The sequence below is a fragment of the Ambystoma mexicanum genome, chromosome 1q (assembly GCF_040938575.1).
Source record: "Ambystoma mexicanum isolate Mex_15411 chromosome 1q, UKY_AmexF1_1, whole genome shotgun sequence".
Taxonomy (NCBI): domain Eukaryota; kingdom Metazoa; phylum Chordata; class Amphibia; order Caudata; family Ambystomatidae; genus Ambystoma; species Ambystoma mexicanum.
In genome coordinates, this window is record NC_090922.1 from 1,216,145,154 (window position 1) to 1,216,172,178 (window position 27,025).

Below are 27,025 nucleotides of genomic sequence, written 5' to 3' on the forward strand. Positions count from 1 at the left end.
ATTGTTTTTCACATGTATGTGGATGATGTCCAGTTATAGCTCAGGCTGCAGGAAGGATCTAGCAATCTCTAGACATTTGTTGGATGTCTGATGGATGTCCCAAGATTGGAACTATGTACATCGTTTCAAGACAGAGATACACCTAATCACGAGTCTAGTGGCCCCATAACCTCTCCCATATTAAATGCAATACTATACATATTATGCCATTGTGCTAGCACATGGCATAGATAACGTTAAGCCAAAGGGCCTCATTCCGAGATTGGAAGCAGTCATGGCGCTATTAGCGCCATGACTGCCTCCAATAACAGTACCGAGTCTGCCCTGGTTCAATGGGGACTTACCGGTCAATTCCGACCTTTGCGGGACCGGTAAGTCCCCATTGAAAATGGCAATCCCCATTCCCATTTGAGCCCCCACAGGGCTCAATGGGAATGGGGAGGATGCAAATAATGGCCCGGCGCATGCCAAGGCATTATTTGCACCCTGGTCCCCTAACGGGAACCATAAGGTATGTTTGATCCGACCAAACGTACGTTACGGGTCCCGTTGGGGGATTTCGGAATAGGGTGCAAAGGGATTACCAGCACTGGTGTCCTTACCGGTGCCCGGTATACCTTTGCGCCAAACTCGGAATGAGGCCCAAAGTCTCTATGGAGTTTCCAAACAATGGGGGTCATTACGAGGTTGGCGGTAGGGGGTTAACGGCACGGGTAAACGTGCCGGAGCCAACAACCCCTTACCGCACTATTGCGAGGTCTCCTCGAGGGACCCGGTATGGACGCCTGGTAAAACCAGGCGTCCTTAGCGGGTCCCGTGAGGAGAACAGCGCGCTAACAACAGGCCCGTTATTAACAGGTCTGTTATTAGCATGCTCCACATTCCCATTGAGCCCTATGGGGGCTCGAATGGGAATGGGAATGTTCAGGGTCTGGGTTCCTTGAATGAGGAATTACCGGGCCCTCCAAGGTCGGAATGGCCCGGCAATTCCTCATTCAAGGAACCCAGACCCGGTACCCAGTAAGGGGGTAGTCATGCCGCTAATAGCCCCTCTCCCACCTGTGAGGCAAAGACATTGGGATCATCTTTCACTCCTCTCTCTCTTTCTCTCCACATATCACGGACCAACTTTCAGCTTCACCTTTCCTCTCCTTCGCCCATAAGCTCAATGTCTCCAGCGCTCTGGTTCTCTCTAGGCTGGACTACTGCAACAGCCTCTTCCTCAATCTTCTTTCCTATCCCGGCCCCTTTTACTAATCAGAAAAAGACTGCAACACTTATCCTTGGCCTCAAACCCAGGGACCCCATCTTTCTAGTCCTAACATTTCTCCACTGGCTCCCGGTCACCGCAAGGATCAAATCCAAGACCCTTTGCATCATCCGCAAGACTGTCTGGGGACTGGGACCTTTCTACATCCAGCTTTCCCTCCCTAATGCCTCCCAGCCAGAGTCCTTCTGTCCTCTGGCTCCAGCTCTCTGCAGGCCAGACATTTCTCCAAGTAGAGAGTGGGAGTAGATCCCTGTCCTCAGCTGGTTCCTCCCTCTGGAACAGCCTCCCAGACCCCGTCAGACTAGAGCCGGAACTTCTTAAGGTCCGGAAACCTCCCAAGACATTCCTTTTCTCCTCTTCCTTCCCTCTGCCCTGCCTGTGCTAACGATACCTCTGCTGCTGCGACTGGGGCCTGGTCCGTTCAGCATCATACAGGGGCCAGACCACCCTGTACCAGTCCCACCAGCACTTGACTTGGGCTCCTTACCCAGACTAGCCCCACCTGGTCCACCCTGTCTACCTACACTCATCCTCCCTTACCCGCTTTTCACCTTGAACTTGATACCTTGGCCCGGCTAATAATCTCGTGCCACCACCCTGGGGCACCCCTGGGGCACCCCACTCCTGCATTTCTCCCTCTACCCCCTCACCCTCGCACTTACCACCTTGCTATTTACTTGCACGATAGGATTGTCACAAGGCCAATATAACTGTTTGTGTTCTTTTTGTGATTCCCTTGTTCCTCCACACCCCCTTATCTTGTCTTGTGGCACCTGGAAACACTTGTGTATAGGCGCCATACAAATGTCCAATAAGTAAATAAATAAATAAATAAATAAATACATGCCACAATCAACTTCTTTGTTTGATGATGGAACAATCCAGAAGCTGAACATACACAACAAAACTTCATTTGAATACAACACGTTCAAGGACCCATCACTGCAATACATGACATAGGCCTTTAATAACAACCTATTCCCTTCATTTCTTAAATGTACTCCATCAACTCTAAAAATGCTTGACAAAGAAATACAATGAAGCACGTGTTCAGCCAAAAATGTGGATCTACATATATTTACAGTTATTCTATCATATCTCATTTTACGATGATTGCCATTTCCACACGTCCACATTTTACATGCAGCAATGCATGAAAATGCACTTTTAGTACTTTGAAACAAACACACTAAACTTAATAAGTCACTTTTTATGTGTATAAATAATGCAGTTCCTCTCCTTAACCCTGAATTATTTCCTCCAGCATGCAAAAAATTACTTCAGGCATTTTGCCAGTGTCATGCTAACTAACACGTTTTGCCACTATTTCTTCCCATTTGGAACCTGGACATCCATGTAATTCAACATTCACATTCTGTAATGGTAGGAGTGTAAGCAGGCATGTTACATAATGTTGAAGCCCCAAAAATCCAGAAATCACCAATAAGCAACATATTCTGTGTTTGTATTTAAACTACAGTTAATATTATTAAACCACGAAGACAAATGGTCCATCCCCAACCTAGGATTGTTCAGTCGAATCTAGTAACAGCTCCCCATGTCATAACAAAAGGGGAACGGACATATGTAAATCAGGCTTGGTCCCACCCCAAAAGGGGCAGTCCAGCCCAGACTGCTTGGACACATTCCTTCTGCATGAGACCACAAGCATCCCCATACATGTTTCAGCCTTGTTGGGCCTCATCAGTGAGGAGTAGCTTGTCTAACTAATGTATGTCGAGCTATATGGGTATGACATAGTGTAACCAGTTAGCTTCTTGGGAACCGAGAAGAAGTGAAGTTTGATGTGCAACTGTTTCTAACTGTACAAACATTTTATTAGCGTTATAAAACTACTGTCTGCTTTGGGCCAGTTTGTCAGCTCTCATCAACCAGTTCTGTTCCACTGTGCTGTTTGATTTGTGCTTGCCCAGCTGTAATAAATAATGTTACTTCTTGGCCGGTGTGTGCTCCTTTTTGGACTACTAATGGTAACTAATTTATTAAGAGCACTAGACGACCCGGATACAAAGGGCTTTGTGATGTCCCTTGATGCACTTGAATGTGTGTAGCAGAATGTGGAATGTAAGCGTGAAAGGATAATCCATGAAAGACAAGATGAGTGCTGCCCTTCTCCCAATAAATGCACCTTCGTATTTACATGATTGCCTCCTGTTCCTCATTACACATGTTCACACATGTTCACACATGTTCACATGTCTTTTTACATTCATGCATTTATGGGTGCAATTTGCTCCATCCAGGCCCTTCTAATCTCGTACAAAACAAAACAAACAACAAGATTGACTCTCTTTATCCCAACTCTGTAGTACAGGACAGTGCACGTTATACCGCTATTAATACTTCTAGCGGAAAAACAACTCCTTCTATCCTTTTAATCTCGTCACTGCTTAGCATGACAAATCGGCTGACCAGTTCCATAGGATGTCACTGCACTCTTGCAAATGTACCATGCAGTGGAGGAAAATGTGTAGTAAGCTTGGGTGTTAATTTAACTGCTTGTTTCCCACGCTGCGATGCTGGCTAAAGCCGTAGCCGACACAGGACGTGCCTACTCTGGCCTCTACTTGAACACCCCCCACCAACTCTCTCTTTTGAGAAGTAGGGCATACTGGCAAGCCAGACATTCCAATGCAGTCGTTGTCAGTGTTTATTTGTTTATCACTCCCTTTTACACAAGACTTTCAACAAAGTTGCACGCAATTAAATTATGCAATAAGTGATCTACAAATAAATACAGGTGCAGCTGAACTCCTTCTCTGGTGACGTCACAACCACAGCGCACCTGAACAACCTCTGAGCTCAGAGAGATCTCACTTCAAAATAATTTGTATAGCACATAGTATTTTCCAGATGTAGCAGCTACACCAAGGCATGGGGTGTATTCTGCTCACTGTCTATAGGAACAGGCATAAAGGATTTTGGAGCATGTAAATACAGATGAAATGCTCAAGTCTTTAGAATTCCCACACCCACACACAAGTCTTGAAGGTGAGGCCTTAAGGCATCACAGATCCCTGTGCATGCAACCTATCGCTCAGATTCCACCTAACCACCCCATCCTGGTGTCCTACTCTTGCTTTGCTTTTCAAGCGCTGCCTCAGTTATCAACTCGCAGCTAGCTCGGCCCATGCGTAAGAGCGGTAACACAGCCTCACCAGCTATACGGCAAGCCCGGACATTGGTGTTGACTTCCTCTGCATCAATCTTATTTTCAACATCAGCCCCTTATAGAAATCGAGGACGTCGTGATAGAAAGAGAAACTCAAATCTTGGTCTATGTGATGGGCTACCATCATGACACCATGCTGATAACTCCTCTTCCATGATCTCCCCCACAAAGTTCTTTGGAGCAGTTCTATGTGATTGTCAGTTTTATTTCATCAATTTTTTAATTGGACACTATAGCACAAATGTATGTGGTGGGAGACCCCCTTCAAGTCCCCCCGCAACCTCCAAATCCCCCTTCCTTCATTATTACCCTAACTCACCACCACATACATTTGTGGTAAAATGCGATGGAAGAAATTCAACAAATTCCCCCTCGATGGAATAACCTGCGATGGAATCTTCATATCCCCTTTGGATCAGCTGAAATAAAGCTTTTAGTCCACCCTCCCCACCTTAATATGGCAGTAGCTGCCACATTGTAGACTCATTATATGATATGATATGATAGTTATTAATATCGCTCCTATACACAATGTGTTTCAAAACACTTCAAGGCAAGGGAGAGAACAAGGGAAAATACAATTACATTCTTACAGGACATGAACAGTAAGGATGTAAAATTAACTACTGTACTCGACCTGACGACATTTCAGATAGTGCAAGAGCTAGGACATAGATAAGAGAGGGAGGGAAAGAGTAGGAAGGAAATGGAAACAGACAGGCGACTACCGTACTAGGTCTGACAACATTCCTGGTAGAGCCGGAGTAAAACAAAAGGTGAGGGAGAGGGGTGCAGAAAAGGAGGGGAGGAACAAAACAAGCGACTATCGTACTAGGCCTGAAAACATTTCTGATAGTGCTAGGGGGGGGCAAGTAAGGGGGGAGGAGACAGACAAGGTTGCTATCATACTAGGTCCAGGGACAATTTTGATAGAGTAAGTGCATAGAAGAAAGTGAGGGGAGGAGGTGAGGAGATAGGAAAATGGAGAAAGGGAGGGGAGGAGAGAACAGAGAGTAAGCAGTCAAAAAGAGTGGAGAAGCAAGAGGGGATAGAAATACAATTGCAGAAGTCAGTAGTACCACATGGGGCCTCATTACGACCCTGGCGCTCACGGAATGAAGGGGGCTGGTACGGGACCAGTCCCCTTCATTCCGTCAGGGCCGATTACGAGTTTCCCTTTGCGGGACCCGGATCAGACGTCTGGTAAAACCAGACGTCTTTTCCGGGTCCCGCGAGGGGTAGAAGGAGGTAACAACAGACACTTGTAATGGCCCATTGTTACCTCCATCCCCATTCCCACTTGAGCCCTATGGGAGGAATTACCGGGTCCTCCTATGACGGAATGACCCGGTTTTTCCTCATTGCAGGAACCCGGTAATGGAGCCCGGTTTGGAGACTCCATTACCTCCAAACTCATTACGAGTTTGGAGGTAGCCATGGAGCTATTAGCTCCATGGCTACCTCCAAACTCGTAATGAGGCCCATAATGTTCCAAGCCTGGATACAAGATGAAGATGGGAACAGCATGATTCAGGGCCACCATGAAAAACATCCTCCTTATGAACCCTTAAAGAGGTACTCTGGCGCAAACACGTGGAGAAGAAATCGCTCAGCTGCTTTCTTTGTGTGTGCCGGTGCAAAAGTTGCCAGATTTAGCATGGGGTCTCAAGACCCCATTTCCTTGCAGAACCTCACTCTCCCTTCATAGGTTTACAGATTTCACTGCAAATGTGGGTTGCTACCACGCAATGGGTAAAGTGCATGCCTCGTTGTTACTGCCACCATACATGTTACATGTTAAGTGCATATGAAGGCAAATTATGCACTAAGCATAAGGCATCGACACACTGACCTGGGGTCCAGTGGATCATGACTGAGTTGATTCATCAATAGTTTAATTTCTCCTCATAAGCATCTAAAGCAGACTTATAGAATCCTTATAACACATTTTGAACCGAAAATAAGCTCGCGAGATCAAGCGAGTAATTACACGTCATTAAAGTTTGGGTTTTTTTGTTCTGCGCTTCTCGTCGAACCCTCTTACTCGCGTGGCATCATTGCACCTCGGGATTTTCAGCGGAAGTGCGCCCTGAAGGGGATATTAATGTAATGGTGCAGCCCACGGTCTGTGCACACGCCAAGTCCTCAGTAAACAGAGCCCTTCACGTTGACCTTTTCCTATGGATGGAAAATTACCTGCCAGATGTTTCCAGGCACACTTCCTGAATGCTTCACCTCGCACTGCAGCTCATATGGCACCGGCTCAGGGTGGCGCCAGCACAGCCTCCTTTCCCCTTCCTCTGTCATCTCTACTCGCAGGTTCGCTGGCGGGTTGGGTTTCACTATAGAATAGGACACACAGAAAGAAGGCCTCAATGTGAAACTCTTTACAGCGCATGCATCGAATGCATCTTTAATGTATGGTAAAATCACACAGTACAATAATTATGCTTTCTTATTTAATATAGCTTTTAGAGCAAGGGAGGGGCCATTATCCCAAGCGATAATGCCCGCTGTCAAAGTCTGTAAGGCTAAAAGGCACAATGTGGTAGCAGCAAAACTGGTTTTGGAGTTTTGGTGGGGAAGTAACACATGTTAATTTAATAGTGAGTCATGTAAATAGATAAACTAAGTCAGTAAATTAAATATGGTAAACATAGGTTCACTTGCTAAGGTAAGCAGTTCAGTTGCAAAGTTGATTGAACTGAAACAAGTTTAACATGAGCATATCTTAGGTGTCATGTAAAAAGTAAATGGTTTTTCTATCACAAAGTAAAAGCGCCTTCTGATATTTTCGCATTCTCGTTGCTATGTTAAAGAGGACGTTGCAGTGAAATCAGTGGTCGCAGTGTATGAAAAGAAGAAGTAGTGGAGCTATGTTCCCTACTGGCCTGCCCCCGCTCCATACAAACCCTATCACCACGCCCCCTCACACACACAATACAAACCCCCAAACGCATGCACTTGCTGTTCAAGGGAACGTTTAGTGCACTGCACTGAAAGTGCAAGTTTCAACTTCTTCCTACACTATTATTTTAAAATGAAACCATTCCGGAACAGTTTCTTTTTAAAATAAAAGTATAGGAATGGTACAACTTAATTTAAAAAAGTAGAGGAGCACCGCTCCCAACCACTCCCGCCTACTTTGACCACTCAGTGTAATAGATGGTCCTCCTAGAGTGGAAGCGACTTGTTGTGAGACATCTTGCCTGGAAACTGCATGAATGTTCTCTGTCTGCTTTTGAAGTGAATGTACATAATGCAGTCAATACCAGTAGTTATTGACTGCACTCTGAACATTCTGATTTGCTGAGAGGAGGTGAATAATGACCTCCATGTGCAAATCAATCTGATCTGACCTGCAGGTGTTCAAGACTATCGGCAAGTCCCAGGTGTTCAAATGAATATACCTCTTTTTCCATGTTATCCTTTCAGCCTTAATATAGAGTATGTCCATTACCACAGTAATATAATGATGGCCAATTCCCATGGAAAAGCAGTATTTGCTTATTCCTGAAGTAACAGAAAATACTAGAAAATTAAGAAGTCTTACCTGTCCTTCCTGACACTCATCATGTGTCCTCCTCCTCTTTTCTTGGTCCCCCACTCGGCTCCCTTGTTTTTTTACCCCTCTAACCCTCTCCCATTACCCCATTTAACTCTTTGGTTCATTTGACACATTTTATTTTCAGATTACACTGTTCCCTCAGTGGCATTCTCCCAAACAGCCAAACATGTTTCCCCCAAACGGGCTTCCCAATCCACCGCAACCTCCCCCACTGCACATGTGGTGCTCTTTTTCCCTCCCCACCAGTAGCGTGATATGAATGTACCCCACTTTTCATTTTGGCTTCTCCCGGGATTCCCGCATGGATAGCTTGCATCATGCTAAAAATAAAATGGGGGCTTTTCATTCTGGAAAAGTCTCTCAGCCTCTATGCTGCAGAGCACTATGAGAGGGATATACAACTTTTTAGGGAGCAGGGAGCAGCCTCTTCTCTGTCAAATATTTTAAAAACTACTGGACCGATTTATCGCAAACTACCAAATGACCGATCTGCATTGCTATCTTCCCAAGTTGTCTGTCATTTGGTGTGCATCCGTCCAGTGGTGGTTAAAAGAATACTTGTCAGCTTGTTTGAGAAAATAAAATGCAATAACTGACCATCGCTATCCTAATGTACACGCATTGCATTTTTGGTTCAAATTAGCTGAGCTGTGTTATCATATTGAAAGGGCCTTTCAGTTTCAAGGTAAGTAGAGGTGCATTTTATTTCAATCTCTAGCTGCTTTGACTGGTAAGGACGTGGACAGCCAAGTTCTCAACCTCCCGTTTAATATGCTATGGATTAGATCCCCTCCTCCTTGCCTCACCTGCTAATTAAGATGTTCGACATTGAAGCAGGAATTGACGTGATACATAAAAGTGAGTATATAGTTGTGAGTTGATTCAATATATTAAACAATGCATTGGTCCAGAATGTATGCTAACATCTTTTGTTAGAAACAAGTGTTGTCATTTACATAGAGATATTTCTTTTTAACGTTGTCAATCACTTAGCGTGTATCTAATAATTGAGGTCGCAGTGTAAGCTCATCCGAGTGTTTTGCTAAGGTCCTTAAATGGATATGAATCTAATATCGTAGAGGGAATGTATTTAGTATATGTAAAATGTTGTGCGACAAGCAATATGGTGTTTAGAGAATTTTTATTGGAATTGTACAGATCAATTTCATATGAAGGACAGCCTTGCATTTTCTCAGTCACAATTGTTTGTATATTATGTGGTTATGTCAATGAACACAATGGATTACAGTATTGGTTACCAGGCTTATTATAGATATTAAAAGATAGACAGTCATCTACTATGACCACTCATTCGAAATTCGCATCACCATAAAGACACACACAGCATGGTACCAGCTTGCAGTCCTCCGCGAAGACAAGCTTTCTTACTTTCACGTCATTTCAGTAGAGTTGTCCGATCCCATGCCAATTCCCACCTGGAGAGTGGCAACACCCTACGCACAGCAGATGGCCTCTTTAAAAGCCGTCCAGCACACTGCAGCAGGGCTCATCCCAGGACTAATGGAATTGGACCACATCATCCCCATCTTCAAGGAGCAGCACTGGCTACCCCTTCAATAAAGGCCTGCATCGCTTACAAAGCAGTCACATACAAACCCCAAAGTACCTGGCCGAGGTTGCTGATTGCTTTACTCAGCCCTACTCCCCCCTCCAATGCTCCACCCTTCTCTACCACCTGTACCAATCCCATACCTCTGCTCCCCCATACCTTACTTGTTCCCCCTGGATGCATCCACTATGTGCACTATTGCTTCCATGCTAGAAATCTGCTTTATAAATCCCTGCATTCAAATGTGAGGTCACATTAAGGTCCAGTTTTGCTTTTCTGATACGTGTAAAGACCTCAGAATTACTCACCCTATTACATAGACAAAACGGACTCAGAAGGCAAAAACATACACTTAGACCAGTAATTAGAAAATAATTGTCTCTTACCAGGCCCTTTATAAAATAAAATGAAATAAATGCAACTAGTTATACATAGATACATGGAAAGGACAAACACAACAAGTATCCATCACAATTAGGGCAGTCGTAGGACAAAGCTTCATCTCAGCCATGGCAACACCACCCAGTCCCAAGGCAGCTAGGCAGAGCGATATTTTGTTAACTAACGGGGTCTGGAGCGGAATGTCCTCCCTCTCAGCGAGACTTCATCACCCATGGTTCCAATTCTCTGTCTCCTCATTGGGATACCTCTTTTCTTAAGGGGGACCAATCCCTGCCGCTCATAGGTTACTGACTGCCCCCAGCCGAAGGACAGAGAGCAAGTATTAGAGGCAAGAGTGGAAAAATCCAGACAGTGGAAAAACCCAGCATGTCTCTCGAGCTTTCGTTCACAGCACCCCTTATCAATGCAACTACACATCTCTGACTCCCCTGTCGGCTTGTCCTTGAGAAAACGATGCAAAAACTATCTTAAGCAGTGAACTAATCTACTTCATACTGAAATATTGCAACCGCTGTATAAATCATGTCTGCCTCCTAGCTGAGCTCTCTGCAACATAGACTTTCGTTGCGGTTTGGGAGTGAATGTCCAAAATGGCAGCGCACCAGCACCATGTGCTTAGCTCATTTTCGCAATCACACTACAGGACCCAATTAAGAGTTTGGTGCCAACATTAATAACAGGGAGTTTTTGAAAATTCCACCCTTTTTGCTGCCCACCAGATTATGGACCTTGAAGAATTTCCGAATGAGGTATTCCTCTCGAATACTGCATGCAGTAAATACAACCTGACCATAATATAAAGAAAACAGAGCAGAATATTGGCATGATCAAACACTGTATTAAAACCATGTCCATCTAGACCAGCAGATACTCTGTACAACTCTGCCCCTTAGAGAAGCATAGAGGACCCTGAGCCATGGGGCAGTGGTTGGGCAGAGTGGGGGTTTATTGATAGATTCTGCCAGTCCCTTCCCGGCAGATAGGGGACCCAGAGGACTAGGACCCATGAGGACAGGGATTGCACAGACCAGGAGAAGACTATATATCCAGCCTGTGGAATAAGAAGCTGTTTTTAAATCTGGCAGTGTCTGGATAGACTGGGGAAGTTGAAATGTTAAATGAAAAAAACATTTATCAAGCACTCCAGGTTTATTGTAGAATACGGGATCTAATACCCAACAATATCAGACTCGTCCCCACCCTCATGCAATTACGAAAATAAAATCCGGACACTTCTCTCCCAGGAGAACAATCTTCACAACCCAAGCCAGCTCAGCCCATTAATCCTCCTGGTAGCCACCCTCCACAGCCCATCACACTCTTCCACTCCTGATTCGGCACTGTTGCATATTTCCCATTAATTGTAATCATTAACTATTCCTTGCTATCCCAAATGGTATACCGGTAATACATGTAATTTTGTAAAAACTGTACAGTGCTCCATTACTTCCTGAAGCTGGGGTTCTCCTTGTTTTTGTCATAAATCCATTTTGTTTTTTATTTTATTAACTGAGGTAGTCCATTTGTCCTTTTAATGGTCTTTTGGGACATGACCTATTTTTCTTTACAGTGAGACATTTTGCAAAGTCTCACTGAGGTCTGCAATTGCATTTTAATGTGTTGCTTCAGTAGTTCTTTAGGTTTCATTGGCAGGTGCACTCTACACGTGTTCCATTTTTTGTATGGGTGAGTCTCCTCCCTCAGAAACTATGTCAGTGTTATAGGCTAGTGGCACCATTGAGTACCTTGTATTTGCTTATAGGATAGGGTAGCCTTTTACCATCTCTGTCACCTGGCCATTATATTTGTGGACTTTACTATCATGTTTCTTGTCAGGAACTGTCATTTTTGTTGTTGTTTACTGCATGGGATCTGACTCAAAGCTTGCAACTGACTCCCTGTATGAAACTCAGAATCTGCAGTGGGTTAAGATCCAGCCCAAGTCAACACATGAACTGACTTGAACTCCCCTGGTGCAGGAAGTAAAGAGCCAAAAGACAGGCCTTCTCTGTCAGCACCCTCAGATTCTAGACCCTCCTCCCCCTCAACAAGAGGCCCGCCCTTCACTCTACACTTCCGGAAGGAGCTCACAACCCTCCTCTTCAAGGAATGTCTCCACCCTAACAGATAGGTCCACACACCTTCCACTCACCATCTAACCTAATACCGGGCAATCTGCTCCACCCTGTGGTCACCCCGGGTTCCTCGAAGATCCTTTGCTGACAAATTGCCTGCTTTCCCCCTCACCCCCTTGTTAGCTCCCCGCTCCCATGTATCTCTGCTTTCCTCACTGTGTATTTCCTCCTGTGACTGTAAAGTGCTCCATTGTTTCCCAAAGCTATGTCTGCACTCAATAAATAACCTAATAATACTACCAATAATAATAATAAGAATGGAAGATCTGCCACACTCCTTACTCAACAGCCAGGTTTGTTTTTTCCAGGAAAGTAGGAGTGGGCATGGCATTGCATTATTGAAGAACTTTGAATGGTGCACTGGAGGTAATTAGAGGGCTGGAGTAGTCACTGGTCCTGTGAATGTGTGTTTATGTTTGTAGAGACCAAAACCATTCATGAGAAACTTAGACTGTGTCTTAGAAACTAGAGCAAAGAGGATTTTGTGCAGACTCCTTGCTCGAAGATTTATTTCTAGGACTTAATCCTCTTGGTGAAGCATGTCTCCCTCTGTCTAGAAGAACCCATCTTCAGGTATTTACCTGAAACACTTGAATTATTATGCTTTGGAGGCCTGTGTTTAGCACGAGAAGTTCCTTAACGTTATAAAGAATGCTGACCTGCAGAACATGCACAGCATTTCTGTGGTTGGTCAAAAAAGCTTGCTCCACTGCCAGGTATTTTTTGATTTCTACGATCTACGTAAAGAAAGGGGACTCCCCTGTTGCAGCAAGGTTAGAGAGGCTAACTTGCTTAAAAGACTCAACATTTTTCAAATTTCTATTGGAATGGAAGAGCGCCAGGGGGCCAGTCGTCATCTAGAGCCACCATCACAGATGGCCATCCCACTGGGGGGATTAGGGGGACTGAAAGTGGATGCAGACAACGATAGCAATAGCCATCCTCACAATTACTCCCAAAGGGCAGAAGTCTAGTTTAGTTTCTCAAAGACCCTGGGGTTCAGCTAGGTTGCAGGTTTCTGTTAGGTCTCAAGTCTCAGCCAAGTCACATAGTGGTCTCTCTTGGGAGGAACACACTGAAAAGAAGCTCTTTTAGAGGCGAGAAGAGTGGTATTAGAAGAATAGAATCAGTGGGACTGGGTCATGCTGGCGCTGTACAAGCTAGAGCTTCAGGAGAAAAGCAAGACAAAAAACAGATTGCTATTGGGTAGGGGAGATTTTACAGTTGTGCCACCTAAGGAAAGCCCAGGCAGCACATCCCCAAGGACTTTGGCCAGCCGTATAAGGTGGAAAAGAACATCTTTGACTGGTTCAAGGCTACCTCGATCCACCTAAGGGTGGATCTACCTTTGCACCTTCAGGAGGTGGGCGAGGGGTTGTGGGGAGAAGCCCTTATGAGCCACATATCGATGGCTGGAACTGATATTATTCATTAAGCACCTGAGGAGAGGCCCATTTGTGAGAAAATGAAGACCACCATCCTCAGGAAGTTCTGCAAAATCCCAGAACAATACCCTAAGAGATTCAGACTGCTGACCAAAAAAGAGCCCCTTTCTGATGCCCGGCTCCTCCACCCCCTTTCCAGAGTAATGCGCAAATGGATCAGAATTTATTGTTTTGTCAGTTAATAGGAGGCGAATGACAAAAAGCAGTATGATCAAATACTGCACACAATCCATTTCCATCTAAGCCAGCAAGTCATCTCTACAACTCTGTCCCTTAGGGAAGCATGGAGGGCATTGGCTTGCAGGGCAGTGGTTGGGCAGAGTGGGGACCTTATTGTTAGATTCAGCCAGGAGTCTATGAAAGATTAAAGAATATCGAGGCTTAATACCACATGATAGAAATACGCCGGTCACGAGGTCAAAATATAATTTACATTTATTAACAGGCAGCTGTCTGGCTCTCAAGACCCCACAATGTGTGCAAGCAGACACCGTGAGATGGGAGAGTGCTGGACATTTCAAAAACACAAGCATTTATACAAGTTTTCCACAATCCCAGACACATCGTCCAGCCCCTCTTTTCGTGTAATACATTTACCTATAGTTCATGGCCTATCCACATAACTAAGTCATGCTTAAACATCTTTGAATAGTCTGTTGTTTTCCTTTAAACATTTCACATGTTTTCTAAATATAAGACAAAGGTAACATTCCTTATTTTGCTCACTTATATTTGTCTATCATTTGTTCTTGAGTTTAAAGTCAGCTTAGTTTCAAGGAGCGAAAACAAAGATTTCTGCAAGACGAGCACGTTCAGCTATTCATCATTCTACTTTGCTGTTTGAACAGAGAAGGCACTATTGGAACAGATGGCATCTAAACCACTGATTAGTTTGGCTTTTGTTTAACTCCAAGGTTTCTCAGTGTAGGACAAACAATCCACTTTAGCAGCTTCAACAGTCTTATCTACGTTGACATCATGGAAACAGTACAAAATTCGTTTTGCTCTGCTGGAGCCAAAAACACAATTCTAAACATGGCACAGAAATCAAAAGGCAATCAAAATGGCGGCATAGTCAACCTGTTTCAGGTTCATTTAATGCAATTTATAGTGCAATGAGAATGTGCTAAAATGGACCCAGAGGACAGGGACCCATAATCGCTGGGAGTGGCCACACCATGGGAACACTATATATTCAATTTGCACAACATGTTAAGCCACATGTCTACCAATCAATACTTTAACTTTTTAGTACTATTATTGATCTTCTGTCCAGTAACATACCCCCAGATGCTACAAGAGGCAGTACAAAGAGGAGATTGTGATGTTTTTGATGCTGTTGCATGCCACGTCTGATTATCCTGGATGATGTATCCATGTATGTCCTTCATTCATTAGACAAGTATTTATGTCATAGGAGTGAAAGCGTTCAGTCTAGGTTAATTTTGTTTAAAAAACACTCTCCGGGATTAAGCCTCAACTCTCAGGTGCATACACCTTGCAGTACCTTAGCATTCTTTTTTTATGGTGAACAGTAAGGTGTATTACCTACAAAGAGTGCCTCAATCTCTTGGCATCTCAACCTTTGAACATTTTACACTTCTGGCCCTGAAATATTTGAATGGGTGGGTCACTGGTAACCAAATGTACACTTTTGAGGGAATGTTTATTTGGTTGCATGCAAGCAATTCCTTAACAATTGTGAGTCAGACCTACACCAGCACACATTGGACAAGACCCTCAAAGACCCTATGGGGCTTGCATGAGCTGGTTTTTGAGTACTCATGTCCAAAAGAACACTCAGGCAAGCACAGGAATAAAAGAAGCAGGGGCATCTGTTAATAGTACAAATACAAGGATGGCAACCCTGTTTCAAGAAAGGCCCCCACAATTATGATGGGAAATCTCAGGCACATGAACACATAAACACATCACAGAATTAAAGAGAGAGTGTTCCTTTAGCAGTGAGGTACCCACACCCTCAACACCCAAAGGTTGTTTTCTTTGTGGGGACATGGCATAAAAAGGGAAATCCAGCCAGTAAGAGTAAACCCAAACAGGCCATTGTGGTACTGGTCTCATGGAAGAAGTCATGGTCAGTATGGACATCATAGCAGAGGAAGTCCCACTAGGCTTGGGGTGGCCACATTTTCCCTAGAATACGGCCCAGTTTCTGCCAATACTCATATATTCTTGGAGCATGTCTTCATAAATGAGGACAAATCTCCCAGTTTGTGTGACACTGCCGCTAATATTACAGCTGTCCAATGACAACGGGGGAAGGAAGAACAGTTTATCCCAGGACCAAATACGACTTTTAAAGGGGTTTGATGGTGTTAGCTGCTATACATTGGCAATGGTAGAGCTTAGTTGGGGAGGTAAAACCTCCATGAACTGTGTTTCAGTCAAAGACACCATTCTAGTAGGGTGTCTGGTAGGCCATGGCCTCCATGACCCAGACATAGCGGCAGCAATTACTAGAGTGAGACCATTATGAACAAGATATGCTTCGGCGCCTGGGCCTGAGTCTCTACCAGCTAGGGGATGTGATACATTGGTTTTATTGGTTGCTCCCAGTCCAGTCCAGATGTCTCCCTACGTGTCCACTCTTGCTGGAGTGGACCCATAGTCCCTGCAGTGTCTATAGATGCCACATAAGATTCATGGATCTTAGTGTTAGCTACTGGTATAGAAAAGAAACCTGAGATGTGGACTGGGTAGTTTCAGACCTGAGATCCTGCCAGAATGCAATGAGTTGTCCTCAGCTGGAAGCCTAGGTCAGGTTGATGTTTGCCAGTAACATAGGGACTGTCCCAATCTGACAGGTGTGAGCAACAGGCAGGGGAATAGACACAGAGCGAGAGCTATGGTCTTTTCCAAAACAGATAAACAATATTAGGTGGAAGCCCTGAGTTGCTCAAAGACTGCAAGTCCAAGAATTCTGAGGCAGGTTGCAGCCTTGATTTGGCTGTCCTGCCAGGTCACAGGGGTTTCCTTACAGACTTGGCTTCTGTAACATTTGACAGTTGGTCAGATCATTGTTACTGACCCAGGTGAATGTAAAAATGGAAGAATCAGTATGCTAATTGCAAACTTTTGGTAAGACAAGAAAGGGAAGCCAGACCCTTTAAGTCCACTACCTGTGGTTGAGTGGTCTTGTGAGAAGAAAGGAACTTCTCTGAGTTGTGGTTCCCCCCAAAATCCCAAAATGTTAGATCTGGCAGGAGACTCTATTTCATGTGTGTGGCTATGCAGATACCACCGAAAGACTGCAAACCCCTGCCTGGTTTTCAGTTCTGGAAAGATGGTTTGTGTAAGGCCAAGTTCTAAAATTCCCAGACTTGGAACAGGTAATATATGCCAGACAGGCACCAGTAAACATTGAATTGTAGCAGACTCAGCACAACTTTGCTCAGAAGGGGAAGGGGTTGATCAGCCTGCTGCCTACCATAACAGGCGACTGATGGAAAAAGAGACAAATTGGGTCGCAGTTGAGAAGAATCCACAGCTTTGGCATTGGGCCATATGTCTACAGCAATTCCAAATGGATATACCCTGTAATCATGTATTTCAACATTCTAGTACAGATCAGTATATTTTATCACCTTGAGGATGAGCCTGAACATTAAAAGGGTGATGTTCAATCTTCTAGGCTGGGTGAATACCATCTGATGAGTGTCTCAAGTCCTTGGTCTCTTTGATTATTATTAGCAAATAAAATGACGAGGATAATACTGTTACTGAAAGGGACGCCTGCTAAACAGTCCCCCCACTTTCATAAAAAGCTCCATGCTAAAAGCATAGTGCATATATTTGCCCTTGCAGCACCAATATCCTGACAACTGCTGCACCTGCTCTTCAGTGGCACAGGGCAGGTTTAAAGGTCGCATGTGCATTACTGACAGATGTTATTACCCAAAGTCAGGTGGCATTTTACCCTCTGCACCTATGAGCTAAAATGCGCTATCGGTCCGGTGGCAGGGTAATACAAGCTATACCTGTTTAAGCATGCGACTGATAAGAGCAAACAATTATTAAAGTCACACCAATTTGAAATCATACAAATGTTTACCCTGTGAGCCAAGGTAAGTTATGTCAAGGTGATGTATATTCATGGCTAGCTTGACTGTTCCCAATGATACAGTGATACATTAGCCGGGATACTGACTGCCTTTGAATCCCCAGACCACCAGCGATCTCCTGGCAAACATACTTCAAAGGGGCACACACATAAGAAAGGTCAGCCGTACTCCAGATTGCAGCACTACAGAAGACAACAGGCATGTGAACAGTGTAGATTTAGAGTAGTCACAGGGGGAAAGGTGGACCTGAGAAGGGGTTCCACCATGTTGCTGTACTTTTGGGATGTCACCTTTCCTGTTTCTTCCCTTTCCTGCAGCACAAAGCACTCTGGGTATGATGTAGTTAGGCTTGGGTCACTTCGTACAGCAGGCTTGCTTGTGTCCAATCCTCATTGACAATTTGCCTTTCTGAGGAAGGGGTCTCTCCCTCTTTTCTTGAATCATCTATGGGATTTTAAAGCATGAAGGATTAATTTGACCTCTACTAGTCCTTGAACAGTGAGTTAAAGATAGCTCTCTGTCCCTTAACCATCCCCAATGATGGGGCAAGCTAGGCTCACTGGTTTGGGAGTGCAGAACTAGATGACTTAACTCGTCATGGGTCCCTGGGATGGAACTCCCAGCACCCAGTAAGCCCAAGTGCAATTGCCCTTCGAATCAACAAAATGATGGCAGTTCTGCTTTTGGCATTTCATGACTTTGAACTGCCTGCCTTCCCATTCAAATCTGACTCAATGCGATTTACGGCAGGTGCAATGTGACTCACGACATCTTGCACCAGATTTGACAGCAAGAAAGTGCAGAGAGCCACAGTTTTATGCCGTCAACCAAGAATAAGGAAAAGAGGCCCTGCCCCTGTGTTCTGCTTTTGGGACCATAGAGGCTTATAAATCCCTTTTTGAATCCATTATTGAAAGACATATTCTTTGAACAGTGACAGTGCTACAGTTGCTTGCCTGGATACCCCTGCTGAAATGCCCAGCGTATACTCTCTGCATCTGGCTGTAAAGGTGAGTTTTTGCTACTGTTTTCTAGATAGTGATTTGCATTATTAGTGCTTGATTAAAACTTTATATTTGTCTAGAACATCGATTGCACGTACGTTTATTTTGCACTTTTAGGTTGCCACTGCTATCACATCAGACTCCTCCTGAGTGCATATCCTTCCCTCTGTCCATGTTACCACAAAAGGCGAAGTAGATGTACACATCTGTACTCTGTGTGCTTTATCTTTATTGGAGTCATGTCTGGATTCATAGTAGTGTGAGTAGGCGGTTTAACCATCACTCATCCCTGTTCTCCTGCTGAACAGTATGTTATTTCGTCACAGCCTGTTTATACCTTCATACACATGATATGATATGATGTGGCATTTATAACGCGTCAGTACACAAGTGTATCTAGACGCGACAAGACAAGGAGGGGGAAACAAGGGAGGACATATTCAAGCAGACAAATTATTTATTGTAAAAGATAACTTTTACCTTAAAAGAAGTCCGTAAAAATTGACATTGCAGTTTACACATAGCGTTCGTTATCTTCTAAAAAATAACACCACTTTGGTGTAACCCAGCTGGTCCTAGTCACGTGGGCAAGGGGAGACCCGAGTCATGTGATGTGGGTGTAAATAAAGGTCGGCCGGAAGATCGTCATTCCGGACCGAGTGCACAAGCAAGTGAGTCGTGTTGTATATTTTGCGCTCTGAATGAGTGAGGCCCAAGCGGGCCCGCAAATATATCCTGCCCTCCTCATCAGCTCCAGAGGTCAGGTTTAATAACATAGCAGCCACTTCAATCAAGTGAAAGGAATGATTTCAAAGGTCGTAATTCACAGTATTATGTTTTTGACATATTAAAGAGTGGCACACTCGTAAATCTCTAGCAGAATAAAGGGACGGGCATATGTTTAAACCCAGAATAAAGGGATACATTTAAACACATCATACACAATGTAAGAAGTGAACTTATACAGGAAATGATAGGGGAAAAGTCAAGTTGTTGTTTCGGAATTTAAGGGCAACATTCGGGAGAGCAAAGCTACCTACACCCCTTTAGTGCTAAAAAAAAGTCCTTTTTCAGAGGATAGTTTACATTTCCAACTCTTTGCCCACAAAATCCAATTTAAATATTGAAGTTATAATTGAGTCTCTCTTCATTCTTTTTCATACATAATTACTTTTTAGTTTTTATGTTGGATATATATTCCTGGGTAATGTATAAATATAACCAGAAACTTTGCCAACACCACACAAGTGCATTATGTGCCACCAAGGCAGCCATACCGTGTTGGTTATCTATCCCCTAAACAAGGGCTGGAAACAGTAAATGCTAATTCATCAGTTTGACCAGAAATGCATATACTTGCAGGTATCAAAGAACACTTTGAGGCAATGGAAGTATATGGCTTTATTTCAATGGAGTTTGAGAGTGACTAACTCAAGGATGCATCGCTGAGTTTCCCCAGACCCTTATTAATGTCATGTCATTCTAATCCTTAGCTGTTTCAGTTTTTTAGCATGGTAGAGCATTTGAGGCACTGGTGTTGGGCATCATTTTTAACCAATTTCAAGTGTTGCTCACCTCTGAATTTGCAACCCTTATAGGAGAGATAACCACCCTCGTGTAGCAAGATAGCTGTGCATTGTACAGATGGTGAGGAGGAAATTGATTTGGGATTTTAATTATAATAAGTAGCAATTGTGTACTAGATTGTGAGTTAATGTATGGACAGATGTATTGTACCCCCCACAACACTGGACCTAAATTCTTCCAGGATAATCTCATACGTTATCAACCCACAAAGAACCTTGGATCTGGTTCTGCTCTTCTCACCATTATCCCCCTTTACAATTCCAGTTGATTGGGAGGATGCTCTTTCTCCATCCAAGCCCCCATCATCTGCGACTCTCTTCCACTACACATCTGCCACATTGATAACTACCCCTCCTTCAGAAAGGCCCTCAAAACTTGCCCATTCCCTACGTCAACCTGAAACCCTCTTCTCCACATTTATTTCTATCGCCACTGCCTCATTTGCATACATCAACCTCACTCTCATCTAAACACCAACAGGTCATGTGTGCAGACACCTACAGGAAGATGCCAGCTGCTATAGTGGCGGACATCCTTACACACATTAAAACACCAGCAAGCCTCTTTTACCTAAAAGCACAGGCAGATACCGGCCATTGTTGCAGCGGCCCACCCTACACACCCATCCACAGACCACCCAGTGTATGCAAACACACATCTTCTCACCAGGCCTTCTTCGCTCTGACTATTGCACTCAGACTACCTGGGTACAGCTCAACAGTCTGATGGTAGCTGGTTCTTTACCAAAGTAATGTGTTACGATAGCCGCCAAGGGCACCAAATATGCACTATGTTCCGATCCATTACACAACCTCCTCAGCTGCACACCTGGAGGACCCATACTGATAGCCCATGTTGTGTCACAGATTTAAGGGGATTGCTGATAAAGCGCTCAGAATGTTTTTGAAAATGGCATCACAATTTCAAGGATGCCAACCTCTCTATTACGAATACAAGACATTATTTCATTTTTCACCATTAACAATTAATAGAATACAGCACAGAGTAATGAAATATAAAAAGTGCTTAATATTTTCTCGCCAAATGTTTAAAAGCTTCAACAATATATTTACATAAGTCATTAATAAAAGACACATCTACACATGACAAAATAAAATTCAAAGCATTCGAAACATGCCTGAGGGTATTAACGTAAAAATGTTTTTTCAGCATAGGCGTCTCAGATCCAAACGTTTTGGGCAGATAAGTAAAAAGTTAGTTAGGTCATCGTCAGTCCCACAACCACACGTACAATGTTTGGAGTTAAACGGCCATTTCATCCGTGGCCTCAGAGGGAAAACATTCAGGCGGACCATCGCAATTATGGGTCTTTGTGTCAGTGAGTGAATAACACTCAGAGAAAAATGTTCACAGTAGGCCTGACGGGCTCTCCTCAAATGCCGCAACAACCTTAGCTTATCCATAATATGTGTTGTCAGAACAAAGTTTCTCTTTCTAGCTTCCATGGATAGTTGTTGTTTAGTAATTATACCACTCTGCAGCTCATTAAAGCCAATTCCACGCTTTTTGCACAGGTTTGTACAATCTTTAAACCGGGAATATATGGCATACATCTCTGCCTTTTCTAATTCGTCTCTTACATTCAAAAGATTAGGGTTCAGCAATAGACAAGAATGTACTTTGCAGGAATATTCTAAAAACCTGGGCTCAGCCAGTATGCCAAATATTAGAAACCCCAGTCTCTAGTGCAAGAGGAGTTCCCATATTGCTGAACATCAGACCTAACAGCTTTCTTAGACACATTTCCGAGTATACAGTACAAGGAGCTACAATTCGTGCTTCCCCAAATCTCGCTGCCATATAATATGGCAGCATAAACCTTAGCCTCAATGGCTTAAATACTTTTGTCAAAGCGGATCCCGCGTACATTTTTGGTAAAAACGCCTGAGCCCGCCCAGACTACTACTTAGGCTGTTTTCCACCATTGCTAAATGTGCAGACCACTCACAGTTGCTTGCAAACATAACACCCAAGTAGCAATAAGAATCCTCTATGCTTAGATTAACCTTGTCTACACACCTTTTTTAGAGCCGAACACAATGCTCTTGGTTTTCTTTAGGTTTCATTTTAGACCGTTGTTTCTAAAATAATTGGATGCATAGGCAAGGCTGCAAGCCAACCCCTTTGCAGTCAGATCTATTAATACCTCATCATCTGCATAAAGTAAAGAAGGATATAGCACCCCATTCAAGCTTGGGAGGAGAGAGCACATCAAATTCGAGGACAGCATAAAATCTGTTAGAAAGATAATAAACAGAAGGGGGGCCAATGACACACTCCTTTGTTCGTAGGGCACTTACTTGAGGGCCCTGCACTATGGTGTCCTCTAAAATAGGCCCTAGCATTTGAGTATAAACAATCAGCTAGAGTAATGGGAATGGATCTCCCAGTCTCTTGAATTTAGCCCATAGTAGATTGTGTTCAATGGAGTGAAAGGCCTTGGCTGGCTCCAAAAAGCCTGCATACACTGTGCCCCTTTCGAATACGTATATATTTTTCTAAGATTGTCGAAAGTACAAAAGCATTATCCATTGTGGAGTACCCCTTCCTGAATCCAGCCTGATAGCTGGGGAGTATCTACTTTTCCTCCATCAATAACTCAAGCCTGGTTAGGAGACAATTAATATACATTTTTGAGCTTCAATTTAAAAATTAAATGGGCTGATACCAGTGAGGAACCGGCCTCAAGCCTTTTTTGAAGATTAGTATGATTAGACTCAGAGACCAAGAGTGAGGAGCTGTCAATGAGGTGGCAGTTGCAATGAAAAAGTTTAATAAGGGAATATTTCACCGTCGTAAAACATAATGGTCTTAAAGTTCTCAGCCCACTCGCAGTCTTGTGTAGGGCTGACTGAAGCATAAACACCTTCCCAAAAAACACATTCCACCAAGTTTCAGAAGCCTTTCGTGCCTGTGTCACATATCACGGCTTCGAGTTTTTCCCACTGAGATTCATTAAAAAGGTTTTTCTTTAGGCTCAGAAGTTTCTTATATTCTGTCTTAGCTGAGTACCTAGTACCTGCTGTTATTTTGTTAGTTATATCATTAAGCCCTAGAACATTCCACATCAAACCTCTGGATGTTTAAGCGGGTCCCTGCTTTCAATCTTGGACTCTTCCGTAGCAATAGAGAAGTCAAACCCCTGCACAATCCAGCAATAAAAGTCAACAGTTTCTCGCTAGCCCTTACAGAGGCACCGGAGACCCCTGCAAACGGCTGCACCAGAAAAGCATCCCTTGCCGGCATCCAAAATTTCATCCATCCTCCCTCTGGCAAATATTCTTGAATAGTAAGACGTTCCCAAATTGTTGAAATGTTAATCTTTGGAGGGGGGGCGCGCTAGTCTATGCTCCAATTCTAGCCATTGTATTAATAAAATCAACAGAGGATTTCACAAAATTCCTATAGAGTACCAAGAATCGTGAAGGTGACAGACTGAGACACTTAGATCCCTGTACACCTCTGTGCTTTTAGCTGCCAACACTTCATGGCAGTTTAAAATACATGTTCGAAAAGGTCAATATTTGTAAAAGAAAACTGAATATTATAACCCTTGCAGTACATACAGTCTGAGAGAATTCATACATAAGGAAACAGTTTAAAAGAGATATAATTTATCCCAGAACTTCAGACAGAGCTCTGATCAGCATTCACTTATAAGAATGTTTGTTTACATGTGTTAATCCCTCAAAACAGAGAAATTCATTGTTTTCCCTCCAACCCTCCAAAGAATCAACCGTTAGATGTGTACCACCAGTACTCTGTATCTGAGGGCGAAACTCTTGAGGGCCTTGGTTCTTCCACTCACTGCCTTAACCACCAAGGCCACACGCAGACGACAGGTGGTTAGAGGAACAGAAGGAGACCCCACATAGAAAGCCTGGACCTGGGCAGATGAATTCTGAGAATGTCCAGCACTTGAATCAATAGCTAAAGTGGCCTTATGGCTAATATTTTGTTTTAGAGTAGCCTCTGCCACAGAACCACCTACACTGGAGTTTGAGGCAGCGTGGATCTTAAAAGCAGACTGCCTGTAGAAACCCTCCATCATGTTAGTGACAGTAGCAATTGTATCCAAACACTTGTCCATGTAAATTGCGTCCTTTTCTCTTTGTTCAGTGAGATGTTGTATGAAAGATCCAAGCTGTTGATCCTAATACCTAGTCCTATGCAGCGTCCCATTAGGGTTTGAGGCTGTGTGAATATCAGTCGGGAACTCAGAAAATGGCCCACTATAATATTGGAAATAGCAGGGATAGATGGAGAAGATGATACCATTGGGGCGAGGAACAAAGGTAAAATAAGGGGAATGCACAAAAGCCACAGTGTCTGAAAGAGTTGATGCAGGGCTATAATTGCTTTCAGGGCAGTTCATGGCTGTGACTGTGTCCAGGAGCAAGATTAAATATTTAATGGAGGAATTAAGGGAAAAATGGGAATTTAATTGTACAAAATGAGTGATATATCTAATGGAAATAGAGATCATTATTGAATTTGACACTGATTTCTTCTGTAAATGCACTATTAATATGATATCAAACTCTTTTGTCTCTCTTCCCTTACCATTCCTAACTACTACCAACCCTAATTTTCTGTTGGTATACTTGTTTTATATAAATGTCTATTAACAATTTAATAGATGACAATTTGAGCAGAAATGTATCACATAATAACCAATTCAGCCCTGTTTTGAAAAAAGGCCTGCTGACCGAAACACATGTAAACTGTAAAGGGCACCCTTTCAATACGATTTATACGATTTATGAATTGATTCTATCAACTCAAATCCCAGTTGAATAAACTCTTTTTGTATTAGCTCCGACTAAATTCTGGTTATTGTGTCCAGGGGCAACCTCAAAATACAGACATTGTTCAAATTTGATATATGAAGGAGGGGAAAACACACCTTACATTAGGTCCAGGTCGCGAGGTGCCAGTCTTTATACCCCACTACGAATCTCATATCATCACAACCCTGCTCCTCGCACTCTACTGCACTCTACTCTACTCGCACTCTATTGCATGCTGTCAAGGCACCGCCTCCTCTCCCAGAGACAGAGAAGGGGAAGCAAGACAGGGGGCTAGAGAGAGTGATGTTGTTCATAGCATTCAAAAGCATTGGCACCTCATTGAGAGGGCAGCTTCTGGTCCATGAAGGCTGAGCTGCCATGCTCCGTAGGGTCTGTCCAGAGTTGCTTCGCAAGGCCCACTTAATTGTAGACTACTTTGAGAGCTCATTACATTTGCTTTAACGATTGATGCCACCCCTACCAAGAACAGAGCCCCTTTGGCACCTGCCTGCTTTTGAAGTGTTCTTAGATCTCCATCTGCAGTGCTTGTCTGTCTTAGTCATCCTGCTGGCCTGCATGCAGAATAATAGTAGAGATGTGGATCTGACAGGGGCTCTAATGTGCACACTCAGCACAAAACCCCCAAGGACCTTACCCTACTCTCCCTCCTTGTCATCCCAAGGGGGTTGAGGAAAATACTTGTGTAGGCTTACAGTTGACGGTAGATACAGGGCCAAAGGGGGAGAGATGTTAGTGAGTGCTCTCAGGGGGGTTCAGAGGTTTTACAAAGCCACTCCTGTACAGAAATCATGAACAGGGAGATTCAAAATCACGAACAACAGCAAGGTGCCTTGGGCAGATCTCAAAAAGATCCCAAATTCCTCCAGAGCCAACCAACCGCATAAAAGTGCAACCTTCCTCCAAAACAAGGAACCTTCCATCCTTCGAGCAGGCACAATGTATCTACCTAACATGGTTAACGGGGAGTCCCTGCAGCATGGCTTGGCATCACAATATGGCTTGCTCCCAACAAAATACTGCTTCTTGGGCCAACAAACAGAACTCTGATCCTTTTTACTGAGCCCGGATAGGTAAAGCAGTGCTATTTCAGCTCTGTTTGAGGAATCGCCACAGGGTGCAGATTTCAATCGCTGCCACATGTACCAATGCATACCAATGTGGGTGCTTTTAAAGCAGGACGTTTAACCTTGTATCAGTGACGGTATGGCTCTCCTTTTTTTCTTTTTTTTTACCAGGGGAGGGCCCCCAGACAAACACCACCACCAATGTCACTTTCAGCTCAGTTCTTCGTCCCAGGTCCCTGCTCAACACAGCGTACGGCAGCACAAACCGCTGCCCTCGGGACACCATCATTGGAGGGCGGTGGCAGGCCTGTCTGATATAGTTAGAGGAAAGGCACAAAGACTGTATCAAGAGGCACTGCTCAGCAGTCACAATCTCGTAATCTTGCTGCCACTTCTGACACCCCAAGCTTCTGACTCCATAAAAGAGATATTATGCCAGTATGTCCGGTTTCAACCACCCTCTCTTCCCCAGAGTCTAACAAGCAGTACATTTAAATTAAAGTCGCTATTCCTCCTTACCACTCCACCAGAGTTGGCAGCTCAGTCTTCTCTATCCTAGCTCGCACCATCTGGAACACTCTTCCTTTGCACATCCGCTGCACCGAGAACTACCTTTTCTTAAAAAATGTCCTCAAAACCTGGCTTTTTGCCGCATTATCCTGAAACCGGTCCCTAACCTACCAATTCCCAGTCTGAGTCTGAGCACAGCAAAACTCAGCACCAGGCAGCACCGGCCCTTTTCACGGCAGTCCTGACCTCGCAGCACCTGGTGGCGCCGGCCGTTATCGGGGAAATGGGACTAATCTCTGGGGAGGTGGGAATGCATTATCGATGTGAGATAGCAACAGGTTCGGGTGCAGTCACTCGCCAATA

At 44.0% G+C, this 27,025-nt stretch overlaps 1 protein-coding gene across 1 annotated transcript in view; it reads right to left on the bottom strand.

The window, feature by feature from the left end:
• Positions 1-27,025, bottom strand: part of LEPR (leptin receptor) — a 1,083,230-nt gene that overhangs the window by 500,328 nt on the left and 555,877 nt on the right. Inside the window, exon 7 of the mRNA XM_069641975.1 lies at positions 6,660-6,805. Coding sequence (XP_069498076.1) covers positions 6,660-6,805 — 146 coding nt within the window. The remainder of the gene's footprint in view (positions 1-6,659; positions 6,806-27,025) is intronic.